Source organism: Aquila chrysaetos, chromosome 7, assembly GCF_900496995.4.
Source record: "Aquila chrysaetos chrysaetos chromosome 7, bAquChr1.4, whole genome shotgun sequence".
Taxonomy (NCBI): Eukaryota; Metazoa; Chordata; class Aves; order Accipitriformes; family Accipitridae; genus Aquila; species Aquila chrysaetos.
The window spans coordinates 21,508,270-21,522,522 of NC_044010.1; the positions used below are offsets into that span (position 1 = coordinate 21,508,270).

Consider the following 14,253-nt stretch of genomic DNA (forward strand, 5'->3'; position numbering starts at 1 on the left):
AGGCAGCTGTAGCTGTCAACACATCTAAAGTGTGATACTGCCCTCTGATAACTGGCACATTTGTACCTCAGCATATCAATTTCTGCATTTTCATGCAGCCAGAGGAGCAAGCTGATTTCCTAAACTACTTGCCAATACATCTCACATACAAGGAACAAGAACCTTTCTTGAAGTATCGTATGAACTTAGCTCTCAGATACCTCTCTGTCAATGCTACAAGCCTATTTTTTGATCTCACTCAAATCAGCTAATATTCTCCATGAGAACACAAGACTTGCAAACACATTTGGCTATTTAAGTTATGGGCCAATGATTATAGGCTTCTAATCTCAACATTCAATTTGAATAGTCATTTAAATTGACGTAAAGAAGCCATTTCTAGGGTTGATCTGTTACTGTTATGATTGCTCCAACTTATAGTGGAACTTCAAAAGGCTATGGATATAGTATGAGTTTGAAATTTAAGTTCCTTCAGCTCTCTCACATTTCAGCTGAGTGAAATAGCAGACTTTCTTTTTAATTGCTGGCTTTTCAGTTTTTTTCTTAAAAAAAAAAGACATAGTTATACATAACATAAGCAACAAGTAAGCAAAATTAAAGAAATCAAGAAAAAGGTGTGTTTAAATATAATACACAACAACATATACTACAATCATTTTCATCCAATGAAAATGCATCATGTTTCCAATATAACATGCAGCACACACATAAAATTTACATTCTGTTTGTATGCAGACTTGGCACAATTTTTGAAACCCCGGTCATCTCACAGGACCCTACATTTATTTCTGAGCTGCCTCACTGAAAAAAAGCATTTAGAAACAGCTCATGGAGTGGGGAATCTGTTAACAACTCAACAAAAATATTAATTTCCTCCTGAAGTTCAGTGTGGGGACACCTATAAACTGAGGATTGATGTGGAAATATATTTGCTCCATGAACTGTGCTGTCAGGGAAAGGACTGGACAAGGCAAGGTTTGCAATTGTGCTGACAAGCGCTGGTTGGGAGGATTCTCCAATTACCTCCAAACAGGTTTTGCAAAAGGAATTTTTTTTTGTAGAGGCCAACACAATACTGTTTGCTGACGTTCTAGTGGGCAGGCACCCTCATACCTATCTGCAAAGTGCACCCCGGAGGTCATCCGCCTCCCTGGCGAGCTACTCACCAACACCCCTCCGTCCCTCACCCACCCACGGCGGTGGAACCAACCTGAGAGGCTGCCACTCCTTTCGGAGCTGTTGTGGGAGCTGGTGGTGCTGAAATCCTGTGACTGGTTGTGTGGCAATCTATTAGCCAATCCCTCAGCCACGCGGTAGTCAGGGATGTAAAGCAAGGCTAAAGGTTAAAGGGCAAAGGTCACAGTGGCATCGTGTGATTAGTTGATAGCACAAGCACATGCAACACATGCAGTTAGCAAGTCAACAGCAGATGTGGTGGGCAGCAAGTTTTAATTTTTCTTTTTTTTAATGTACACCTATCCTAGCCTAATGGAAGGCAGATGGCTTGGTGATTAGCACAGGACAAAGAGGATTAAAAGCACAGAACGGTATATTTTGTGGTTGTGTGAGGTTCGGCACGCATGCAAGGTATGTAAGCATTAGTTATGGCAGATACGAAGTGTCTTACGTACCAAAAAGATTTTTTTAATTCATGCATAGATGATACAGTATAAAGCCACGGGCTCTGGAAAATAAGAGCTATAATTACCATTGTTGCCCTTGCCTTGGTCTGGGAGAGAGTAACCGAAACCCATGAGGTCATTTTTTTGCTGAATTGAACTTTTCCACTGAGGATCAGGTAAGTCAACAGCCAACTCATGGATGCTGTTGGAATGCAGTATCTGGGTGGTGGCATATGGCGTAGCTTGCGTTATTTGGCTGGAACTGTTGTAACTAGTTTTCGTGGTGAAGTCAATGCTGCTGTAAATGGCTCCATCAGAAAGCATAGTAGCGGTTTTATCTCCTTGCCCTGGCACTGGTGGCAGCACATCTGTGGTGAACATAGGGGAACGAAACAAATCATTGATGCACAGGAAGCCTGAAAGTATCAAGGTTTAAGATGAAAAATAAATGTGTCATTTTGCACGTTTGCATTTCAGCTGAGACAGGTCCATGAGCCAACGAAGGGAAGATGATGTACAACCATCGCCAAGCTATCAGCATCTGTGACAGGACTACCACTTGTCCTTCACGTCTCACTGCCTAAAACCATCTTGTTTTTTTTTTTTTTTTCCATACCTTCAACTGTGAAAGTGAAGTTTGGAATATTTCTCTACTGAAGAATGTTTTCAATTGTTCACTCTATGTCAGAACCAATGAAACTGTCTGGGCTTCAGGGAAATGATAAAAGGAGTGAATCTACAAATCACAGAGGAAACTTTCCCAGCAAATACGTAGCAAAACTCTTAAATGGATGCCAAAGCTCTCAAAGTAATTTTTTAAGGACATCACCTTGACTTCCTTGAAGTTTTATGCATCAGCTTATCTAATTTTCTTTTTGACATTAGCTAGTACATTTCTCCTTTTCAACAAAAGAAAAACCTGACAAAACCAAGTTGTTCCTGATACATGAAAGAAAATCTGTTATGCTGAAGGGATTTAAGTGATCAGTCTCTTAAAATGGCAAAGCAGTGTTGATAATGGAGAACAACTTGTCCAAATACTCCAGTACATTTACCTGAAAAACAGTACAGCGTATTGAACTAAATATCTGTTGACTTTTCTACATCTCTTGAATCCTATCACACACTGCAATTTGTACCTTTAATCACTTAGATTGGCAATCTCTCTCCTTACTAAACATTTTAGTGACCTTTGCTGGTAGAATACTAGTTTTTGAAGCTGAGACTACTGAAGTGTGAAAAATCTAATGATGACTGGCATGATGTCCCAAGGAGAACCACAGCTCAACAGACAAGCGTCTTCCTGCTCTCTCAGAGGTCAATATATCAAATGGTACTATTTTTACAATTTATTTAGACTCTGAAAAGTTGAATCCATTCTGGAATTTACTTGTTAGAAAAATGCATCATTTATATGCCATTTGCTTCATATAGCTGGATGGCAGATATGGATTCCAACTGTTAAACTGTACTTGAGATAACGCATACACCTATAGTGAAGATGTCCAGATTCCATTCTAGGTATCACAGACACTTTTATATACCTTAAGCCCCAGAGAGAAAAGATGATTCTTGCACCTTGACAAGGGTTTAGGCTCAGTTCCAGACTCATACATGGGTTTTGTGCAACCTCAGGAAATACAGTTGCTCTTTCACTGTCTCAAGACTTTTCCAGCAATGAGATATGATACCATGGCCTCCTCCCACTGTTTTGTTTTGTTGTTTTTTTTCCCCTGGGATGAACATTTAGACCACAGAACTATTTTCTACTGCATTCATGTGTGTAACAGTGAACATTTTAATATGGACCCTAATAACATCCGCAGTGTCAGGGCAACAACATAATATTAACAATAAAAATGGCAATAACAAGTGCTCAGTAGAGAGACTGCAGAAACAGAGATTAAATTTGGGTCTATCACTATGATCTGGTTTTGCAGACAACAACAGGGAAATGGGCACAATCAAGTATTTAAAATGCCTTAATTGTATTAACTTATATCTGCAGATAAATTGTAAGTGCAAAAAAAAATTACAATTAATGCAAACTACAGGTCATATTTCAAAATCAGGTTATTTCTATCTATCTGCACACATCCAATGTGCTTTCTGGGGCAGTACGCAATCATAAAAGCATCTATGTGCAAATACAGCATGGGATGTGAGAGACAAGTGCACTCCTATCTTTCTTGCATTTCATCCACAATATGAAGATTTTTCCTTTCCACAATCAGCTTCATCAAAGTATAATGGACTGAAGTTTAGTAAATGAATTCTGTTGCTGATGTATAACATGAAGTAAGTCCAGCTCAACCTGTCTGTGTTGGATTTGCAGACTCACAGAAGTAAAAACTAGCAAAATGCTCATCTTTCTAGTACTCAGACATATATCTATCTTTTAGAGCACGTTCCTGGCAACTGAAGAGGTACCATCTCTATACAGCCATTTTAAAATGGAGAACTATACATTTGCACACACTTGAAAGGAAAGTTGCATAGCTTCCCAGCAGCCAAGAATTTTCAGTCATTCTTACTAATAAGCTGAGGTTCTCCAGACATTCTGGGAATTTCCAGTACAGCCACAGATTACTTTTTTGACCTCAATGAGATGTATACACTAAGCACTCAAAGAGCTATTAAAGTGCCATTTTCCCAAATGCCATAATCACCTAGTAAAAATCAAGTGTGATTTTCCCACCAAGTTGTCATAGCAAAAAAAACACACTGTACATTTCAGACCAAAGATGAACACACATTTCCCCCTGGACACTTTCCCCAAAACTCTCCGAAATCCAACATGTTTTGTAACTCTTGAGATAAATGAAATAGTGCTGAAGTACTTCCTGAGGGAACCTCTTTCTTGCTGCCTTGGAAGATGCAGTACCATTTTGTGGCCTTACACGCCTCCAAACCTAACTTGTGCTTCCCACTCACAGCTTTGCTCTCAAATGCCTACCTAGGAAAAAACGTGGATTTCACTCTTAAAGGCAATGTTAGAACTGCCTGCCTCAGCTTCTGAGTTTCCAGAGTGATTGATTCCCACCTTACTGTTTTTAAAATTCTTACAGACCTTTTATATTATCACAGACCTTTTGAAAAGTAAAAGAGGCCCAGGTTCTATCTATACAGTTAATTCACGTTAAAAGACGTCTGACTTCCTTAATGCAGAAGCATCCAAACTCCAACTGCTGAAACAAATAGGGATAAGTGGTCCCAAAACAGCCAGAATAAAAGTGTGAGCTCAACTGTAAAGATCATGGGTGGAATTAAGCTGCTGAAATTCAAAATATAACTGTTGCATCTCTTGGACAAATTTGGACCTATGCCTCATCCACACTGAAACCAAAAGCTTTAAAAAACATGCTTCCAATTTCAGTCATATAGAGCCAAATGCTAAGAGAAAATGGTATTTTTTCTGTATTATGTGAGCTTATGAAAAGATGGAAAAGTACTGAAGGGTTTTAAATTCAAGATATTCACAACAAAGAAGCTGGCAGGTATTCAGTTGCCTTCTAAATATCATCAAAAGTTTTGCTTACTTTATAATATATTTGTAAGATAAGAGCTTTACAACATTTTTATATGGAAAATAAATCTAGAGTGTTTTGTTGTAATTTGAAGTCACAGTAGTCAAACCACAGGCAAGAAGTTTTGCATGGGAACATAGAACCAAAGTGAGGGATGGTTTTCAGAAGCAGATTCTGGTACAGTTCAAAACTGAATTCTTTTCACATTTATCAGTTTGATCGTTTTACAGATTTTTTGCATTTTAATGTATTTTTTATATATAAAGTTGTCTTGATTTTTGTTTACTTATTTATGTCTTAAAAATATTTATATACTCATTTACGTTAGAAAGTCTTGTTCCAAACACCACTATGCAGAACTAGCTGTGTTATAACATCACAGAAACCAAGGAAATAACACAGATGTGAATATTACTGTGACTTTTAAAAATCCCAATCATACATCTTGAAATTCCCATTTGAGTAATGTTTGAAAGAAAATAACCCCTCTAAAGATTCATCACCATAATTATGAATCATTACCTCATCTCCACAAAGGGCCTCCCTCAATTCAAAATGGACATAAACCCCTAAAAAACCTGAATAGTTCCCTTTTATGTATTCTTTCCTCCAATAAGAAGGAAAGTTTCTAAAGACCTGTGAGGCCTTCTTCATGGATTATGGTTGAGACTGAGAGCAGTCCCTCAGCAGGAAGGGGATGGGTAAGGTGACAGCATCAATGTTCTTCTGTCCTTCTGCTGAAGGAACATCCTTCCTGCATCCCCCAGGTTCTTCTCTGCTCTTATGAACGTCCTCTATCCCTGGCTACACGGCCCTGCACAGCAGATTGCTCATCTCCACACAAAAGGGAATGAGTCTGAGCAACAGACACATCTCCCTTGAGATGATAAGCAGACCCTGTGTCACCACTGTGGGGTAAATTACAAACTAGACCTACATTTTAAAGAAGTAGAAAAAGACAAATAAAAATAAACATTTTAAAGTCAATTTTAAATCAAATCTTGAGTCAAGCATAGAAAGAACTGTAATGATAAAAATATTCACAGTGCTTATCATAGATGTTAACTAACAGAAGCCTATTGTATACTATACAGTGACTTAATAAAATGAAACCTACCTCCACGACCAAAATTGCCAAGATCATTGGGGCCACTAGTGCTGTTGTTTACTGGCAGACTCGTGGCAGGCCAAGAGTCTGCAAGCCAAGGATAACTGGGGTCACTTGCATTCAACAGACCTGGTCGACTGAAGCAGAATAAGAAAAAAAGATATGCATACAAACATATATATATATATATATTTACAAAATTAAAATATCTGTGAGACAACTAATGATTGAAGAGAGCATATTACTATCCTCCTAGCACCATAGGTAACAAACAGTTTAGGAGACTTTAATTTATTTCAAAATTAAAATTGTGTAGCCTTTGATGATTTGAAGACCTTGAGCAGTTAATTAAGGTTATATACAAATCAACTTTGTCAGTAGAATTGGGACTAGGCATCCGTTGTGATTCTGCCAGAATCCAAATGAACTCCGTTGTCTGTGTGAAACAGGGGTTAGGCAGCACCATCACGGGATCCTACACCGGGGCTGCATGATAAATTACCACCTCAAGGGAGCCATCACTCAAACTGATTGCTCCCTATCAGCCATTTCCAGGACTTTGGGCTACTATTTCTTCCTTCCCTTGCATCCCAAATGCACGCCTGTCATCTACAGGCTGGCAACTCTTTCTTTGAGTACTCTTGGATGGTTTAGAGGCAAACAGGTTTGAGTTGGATTAATGGAAAGTCCACAGGTATCTTTATCTGCCACTATTGCATGGCTTTTATATCCCTGTAATTCCCAGCTTTGAGAGCAGTATTAAACAGCGAGTATGTTGAAAGAGAAGGTACGCTCAGACCATAAGGCACCGTGTCTTTCTCACCCCAGGATAAACAGCCAGAAATTTAGTAAGGCAGGTGGATTGTTTGTATTTCTATTTAACAGGGAAAACAAATCATTTCCTGCAGACACCCCTTCCTCCAAACGAAAACAAAAAAACATCTACAGTTCTGCAGCTTTTCTCGGTTATTAATGCACTCATGAAGTTGGAGCAACATCTCCAATCATTGTACGTTATAGACCCCTGCCTGGTACAATCCCTAAGAGAAACATAGGTTTCTATGGAAACTGCAATAAGAAGACCCAGCCGCTTTCTTGCCACATCTACTCGCTCTCATTAGGCCTAATCTCTTTTTGCTAAAATATTGATTAAATGGGAGATTGGAAGTTATTACCAGGGCCTAATTACAATCTCCATATTGGCAAAGGGAAAATAGATGAGGATATATGGGCCCGTTATCAGCTTTTATCAATTTCAATTGAGTAGCCAAAGTTGTGGAATCCAGTCCTATCAATCTACAGCCTATTCATCATCCATGAATCATTTATTTCGTGATCGATTAAGTGTAATTGTTCACTCACAGCAATTTAGGGGGAGCCAATAAGGACTCTTAAACAACAGCAACTTCATTTGCTAATGTCTAATTAATGCAATAAACATCCCAGTAACAAATGAACACATTCCTTGTGATATTTACTACTCATTTCTTCCAGGGCATCTGGGAGATATGAAACATCTGGGCTTGATTCCTCCAAAGTGCACAACAGATAGGTCATTAAACCTTGTGGTAAGCTACTCAACTCCTCCTAGTGTTGTCAGTCTTCCCAATGATCGGTTATTACCCAAGTGCATCACCAATAGCATTTTTCAGATCCCTAATTTTAAAAATAAATACTATGGAAAGACCTTTATACAAAGAAACATACCTTCCATTGCTCATTAGTCCTCCATCTCCTCTTTGGAAAGTGACTGTGTTTTGGTTGGAAAAACAAAACAAACAAACGTACACACACACACACGCACACACATATAAGACAGGGAAAAATCAATTAGTAATAATTAAAAGTAACAATTCAAACTGCTCAGTGTCCGAGATCGGAGGCCTCTTGGCATCATCACATAATAAAGTACAGAGATGATAAGAAAAGGATCAAACACATTAGGGTTACAATTTGTTCAGGATTTCACTGCACGTTATTCATTAACATCAATTTGCTCTGTAACTTGCAAGGCAAACCAGCCGCCTGGGCAAAAGGCCTGGATTTACCCCAGACCCCTTCATATGACTTCACGTTGCAAGACTGAGCCATGTGATGAAATTGTTTTCTTGGCATGCTTTTGCTTCAGTACATAATGACATTGCACCAGTGAGTTAATAACATCATGTCATAATGCAGTAATATAATGTCACCACACAAATATGCCATCTCCCAGGACAAATACAAAGAGGTGGCAGCTCTATTAGAGACGAAGGGGTGAAAAAAAGCATACAGCTGCACCATTTTCATTAGAAGTACTGCATAAGAACCAGCACCCACACTTAAATGCATACACACCAGTATCACTGGGAAGAAAAAGTGTTTCCAGTCTTGCCATGGGGGATGCCAAGGACACATTCAGAGGGAGACAATTGCTTTTATGGTTCCATTCATGGGTGTTTGACAAAATGCAGCCTATCCCTTATCTATCTTATTAACAGGATTACATTTCAGGGCAATATAGGTAAACCCACATTACTGGTGAGATGCTAATTGACAACATTTGATGTTTCTTTTTGAAGCACTGGCAAATATTTTGAATCAAGGCCAACAGACTACTCTGGTTCTCAGTGGCAATATCCCATTATTTATTGTCAGGCATAGATAAGGCAGACTATTAAATTATATCAGTGTCCTGGACACCTGCATCCTTACAGGCCCCTGACAACATGAGTGTTTGAATTTCAGAGAGGAATGGAAGAGTCTGTGGCCAGTTTAATTTAGAATAGGCCTTGGTTTGGAAATACTATTTAGCTTTGTAAGACAGATATTCCCATCATTAAGTTAGAGCTCCCAGAGTATTTGCAAGATTTTCCAAACGTTAGTCCAAACTACACTAATTCAACATTAGGCTTTCTATTACACACCATTCTAATCAGACAAAATTACTACACCCAATAGAAATACTGTGAGCATTAAAAAAATTAGCAATGACATAAATCCACTGGGAAAACACTTCTGATGCCCTACAGAATCCTTGTTACTTTATTAACTCCTAGGATAATTTTACAGTCTACATTCAGCAAAGGGGACAAAACTGGCCCCTCTGGAAGCCCTGCTGGAAGACTGCTTGGGTAGGGTGATTCATTACCCTTCACTGTAGAACAGACTAATATCAATATCAGAAAATCACTGCAGTCATGTCACATCAAAATGGTTAATAGCTGAATTTTGAAAGGATGTAATCAAACCAATTAATGAAAAGAAAATCAAAATGCAAGTATGGGAAGTATTAAAGTCTGCTTTGAAAAACAAGACATGGTAAAACATTGCAGCTAATTAATTTTAGAGCTGATGCTACTTTCATTCACACTGTTTCTAACAGGCTGTCAAATGACTGTATCACTCGCTGCTTAAAAGTGAATAATCCAAAGTGCTGTGGATATCATGAGTGAATATGCGAAGAGGTGGGTACTGTCTGGCTATGTTTCAAAGTATGTGGTCAAAAGTACATTAGATGCTGTCTCCTTTCTCCTCTTCCCCTTCAAATTTAACACTCCATTTCTCCAACTTTCTGCATTTGTCAAAGCGACATGAAATAAGGAAAATGAGAAACAAAGGCGCATTCCGTAACAACCCTTATAAATAAAGTTTGCAAATTTAAGTGAATTCCAGTAAAACATATTTTCTGAAAACTTCTTGGAATTAATGCTCTTGTTTAGACTATTGTCTACCAGAAATAATTTTCAAGTAATATTGTCACCGCTTGTATAGCACATACAGGTGTGTGAGATTTTAACTATGCATATCATATGGAAAAAAAAATCAATACTTGTAGTCTTCAAAATGTTTATATCCCTTGTGTACCTTCATAAAGCAAAGCTAAAATGGGGGAGCTAGTAGGAGACTGCAGCAATGTTTGCCAGACACATTTTATCTTCTGTGTAGTGAGGAATGGAAAAAACTCCAAGGCATGCTGTGAGAAACATATCAAGAAGATGTGACATAGAAACCTCTTTTCTAGAGCCATAATTGCTGCAGAGTGGCTGTGGCATATGAGCTTGTTGAGAAGAGACAGGTATCACAGCATTTACTCTTTTTTCTTCTATTTGTGTATTGTGGTGGTAGCAACTGTTTCCTAGTTTTTTCCTACATCAAATAATCTTACACCCTCCCAATATAAACACTGTTTTTAGAAGAAAGGTTCAGCTTAGTTTATTAAAAAAGAACTTGTCTTGCAGTGACATTGTTTTTCCTGGGGAAGACTGTGCCTGGCTTATGTGATGTGTATGGAACTGGGAAGGAATACAGGTTCTTTTGTTTACCCTCTACCCTGTATACCAATGCACGGATGGTTATAATCTTCATGAGAAAATAAACAAGAAAGTATTTTAGTTACTATTCTTGGTGGAAAAGGCTCCAGAATATCAACTAAGCTAGCCAAAATTCCTCTTGAATTGTGGACATGTCATCAGGATGTTACAGAAAAAAAATCATATTCCTGATGCCATCCATAAATGGGCTACCTGAGGCTGGATAGAGAAGGTGCCTGCCTTTTAGCATCAATGTTGTGAAAGGAAAGACAGCTAACAACAGAAGATATGGTCAGGCTGCCAACACAAGCACTATGTTTATCATTCCTGCTGTATGTTTTGTCAGCATTTTTGCCTGCAGTTTGATTTCTGCAATTACAAAACAAGTCTAAACGCCTGAATAGGAGCATACTTAATGCAAGGCAGGCTTGTAGATGTCACTGTAAAAATAAAACACACAGACAGCTGGCTTTATTCATCCTGTCTCCACTTCAAAAAAAAAGCAGAGCAATTTCAAGGTGCAATGTAAGAGGAGGAAGGGAAGGATGTTCCTATAACTGACCCACCCATCTCCCTTGCTTTTTATCACTGAGGAAGCAAAAAAAGTTCTTTCACCACTCTTTGCATCTGATATATGTTCTTAGAAAGGCTGAAGACCTGCAGGGATGAGATTGGTTTTCAAAAGAAGATAAAAAAATAACCTCTGCATAGAGAGATTTTGAAGGAATCCCCACCAGCTTATACTTCAAGGACTGTAAAAATGCATAAATATAATCCAAAGTGCATTTGAAATGCATAAATATTTAAGGAAATTATATTGTATATATTTGTATGAAGAACAGCATACGTTAAGGAGCTTTTCACATTCTTTCTATTAAATATATAAGGAGGTATCCAAACCATTTACTAATATTATCTGACAAGGTTAAACTTAATCTTCATGCCTGCTAGAATTGGAAAAATACAAATGTATAGTAAGTTGACATTCTGAGGCAAGAAAGCTTTAGAAAGCTTTCTGTATGCCTATCTCTAGTAGGCCACATTTTCCTACTGCAAATGAAAACTTTAATGTTGCCAGCCAAGTCTCATTCCTTTTTCTGATAAGCTGTTCCTCAAATATGAATGTAGATTAATCCTCTTTTAATAAGCATTAACTCAGAACAGATAATCAGCATATAAAAAATTTCATCAAATCTTCTGTCTACTGTTGGATGATTCTGTCAAATAATTTATCCTCATTTAACAGTTTCAGAAGTTGCACATAAAATGTGTAGCATTCCATAATTCTCTATCTATTTTTAATTTGTTTTTGTTTACTCAGTTTCATGAAATCTTTAATCCCAAGGAACACTAGTCACTAAATAAGCTTACCTACTCAAAAGTGAAAATACATATTTACTTTCTTCGCATGACTGATGGCCTAGACACTTGAAAACACCTGAGTATTCAAGTGAGTGGGTACTGGCACAACAATGAGTTTGAGGGCACAGGAAAGATAAGCAGATAAAAGAAATTTCTCTTATTTCTACAAATGGATTCCATCCCTTTGTTGTGTAAGTCCTTATACCAAAACATGAAAAGAGAATTGGAACTTCCAGTACAAAATAAACAAATTCCGTTCTGTCACTGTAAGAAAGACGGGAATGAAAAAATTCTTCTATTGTACGAGAAGTAGTCAGATATCTCTTTTGTGCCATCTATCTTTTCTCGTATCATGTAGAAACCCACAGTGTGTGTTTATATCCAGGCAATCTGAGGAAAGGGTAACCAGAAAAATATAAAAAAAAACCAGTCCAGCAGTATTTTAGCTTTTACAGAAATTCACAAAAGTAAGACCAACCCACCCCCTATCACAGAACAGATGACTGAGAAGGGGTAATATCTGTATTTAGTGTCTCTGTGCCGGATTTGGTTTTGCCGATAGTATGCCATGGTCCCGAAAATGTATACACCTTGTACAGCTGCAGATGATGACACTACTACTTACCAGTAGTAATCTAACAAACATAGCCGAAAATCATGTTTTGTAGTACTGATATTACCGAGAATCAATGCCTGGTGAGTCATGATGGGGGAAAGGGAAGTGGAGGAACAGTGATGTACAGAATTGTGGCTCAGTAACTACTGGAGTCACTTCAACTGAAAATAAGTAAAAAGATTATTTTCAATATCACTTTATTTGTGAACATCTAAGCAATTAATCAGTGCTTATGAAAATGTTCACAAAGACAGAAAGCTTAATGAATTTAACTCAATCAATTATTCTTCTCTGGCACAAATCTTTACCAATTGCGTGACATTTGCTGTTTGCTCTTCTCCTACACAGAGTGTTACAGTAGTTTAACCACACAGCAGAAATTATACCTCTGAGGAGCCTAGTAAGAAAATACAAATAACAAATAGTCCTAGTGAATGACCCATAATCTGAAAATGACATGAAAGAACATTTTCAGCAAGTAATTATATAACTGCAGAATCCAGACTTTTAAACAACTATTTTTACTGTTTTAAGTTCTACACATATGCAAATACAACAGAATAAAAACAAAACAAAAAAAAACCATTTACATCAGAAATAACTGACAAAATAGTTTTTTGGTTTGTGTCCAAAATAGAGTAAGTATATGAATATTCCACTAATACATTCAATTCTCTTTATTTCACAGTCAAATCTGCACATTCTGCAACTTTCTGAAGGAAGAATTTAAAGCAGATGTCTGAACAAAAAGTGTACACCTTCTAAGATCTGAGTATAGTAAGATAAATTCCTCTTAGTAAAACTTTATTGACAGCTGTCTCTAATAAGAGTCTGAAAGCTACATACCACTGTCTAAATATTTAGATCTGAAACCAAACTGTTTATGAATCATAATTTTGAAGGGAACAACAGTTGTGAGTGTCATCAAACCTCTACAAGCACAGATATGTTTGTCTAAATGATATCATCAATGGCAAATTCAAACATTAGAGAACTAATGATGTTTCTGAAGGAACTCTGGGTATAAAGATAAAAAACATGGACTATGTTCTTTCATAAGAACAACTTTTTTTTTTAAGTTAATGATTTTTTTTGGACTTGACTACTGGATGACTTAGGTTCTCAGTGCCTCCAGAAATGATTATAGGCCAGGAAATAGAACTATGTGCTGTTATAGTTCTATGAAGTCCCTGAGATGTCAAAACTATTTTTCAAGAAGCAAATTTTTGGCAGTGCCTCTGAGATATCCTAGTTGCCCAGCACATGTGAATCAACTGCACTGAATCATGCACAATCACTGTGGCTCCAGCACAACCTTGTGTCATGCCAGTGTATCCTACAAAGACAATGGAAAACACTCACCACAGTTACAGACAGCTGGCAGTAGCATAATCACAGGAACCAAATACAAGGTGCATTATTCAATTTTGGGAAAAAGCCTATGTTGTGTCTCAAAGAAAAGCAAGTAAAGTGTTTAGGGTAGGATGTGTTGTGCCACAACTTACACTAACTTGAACAAACCTGCCCAGAAGCCAGAGGACCGATTCCTGAGCCCCCAGAGCTTCTTCATGAGGACACTTCTCCCTCACAATGTCACAGGCCCCTGGGGCAGACACCACCACCTTCGCTCACCTGCCTCAGCAGTCATCTGCTCTTTCCTGCTAAACTAAACACTCAGGCTGTGGCTGAAGATAAGCAAGAGTGAGAAAGCAGCTAGCCGATCATG

General features: G+C 37.8%; 1 protein-coding gene across 16 annotated transcripts in view; it reads right to left on the reverse strand.

Annotated features, from left to right (window-relative positions):
• Window positions 1-14,253, reverse strand: part of ROBO2 (roundabout guidance receptor 2) — a 952,677-nt gene that overhangs the window by 47,510 nt on the left and 890,914 nt on the right. For 10 of the 16 annotated variants that reach the window (XM_041124896.1, XM_030020184.1, XM_030020192.1 and 7 more), the window contains 4 exons: window positions 7,965-8,007; window positions 6,267-6,394; window positions 1,709-1,990; window positions 1,211-1,336 (listed from right to left, as the gene is read on the reverse strand). In XM_041124896.1, the coding sequence (XP_040980830.1) occupies window positions 1,211-1,336; window positions 1,709-1,990; window positions 6,267-6,394; window positions 7,965-8,007 (579 nt within the window). The remainder of the gene's footprint in view (window positions 1-1,210; window positions 1,337-1,708; window positions 1,991-6,266; window positions 6,395-7,964; window positions 8,008-14,253) is intronic. The other 6 variants (XM_030020193.1, XM_030020195.1, XM_030020194.1 and 3 more) reach the window with 1 other exon arrangement.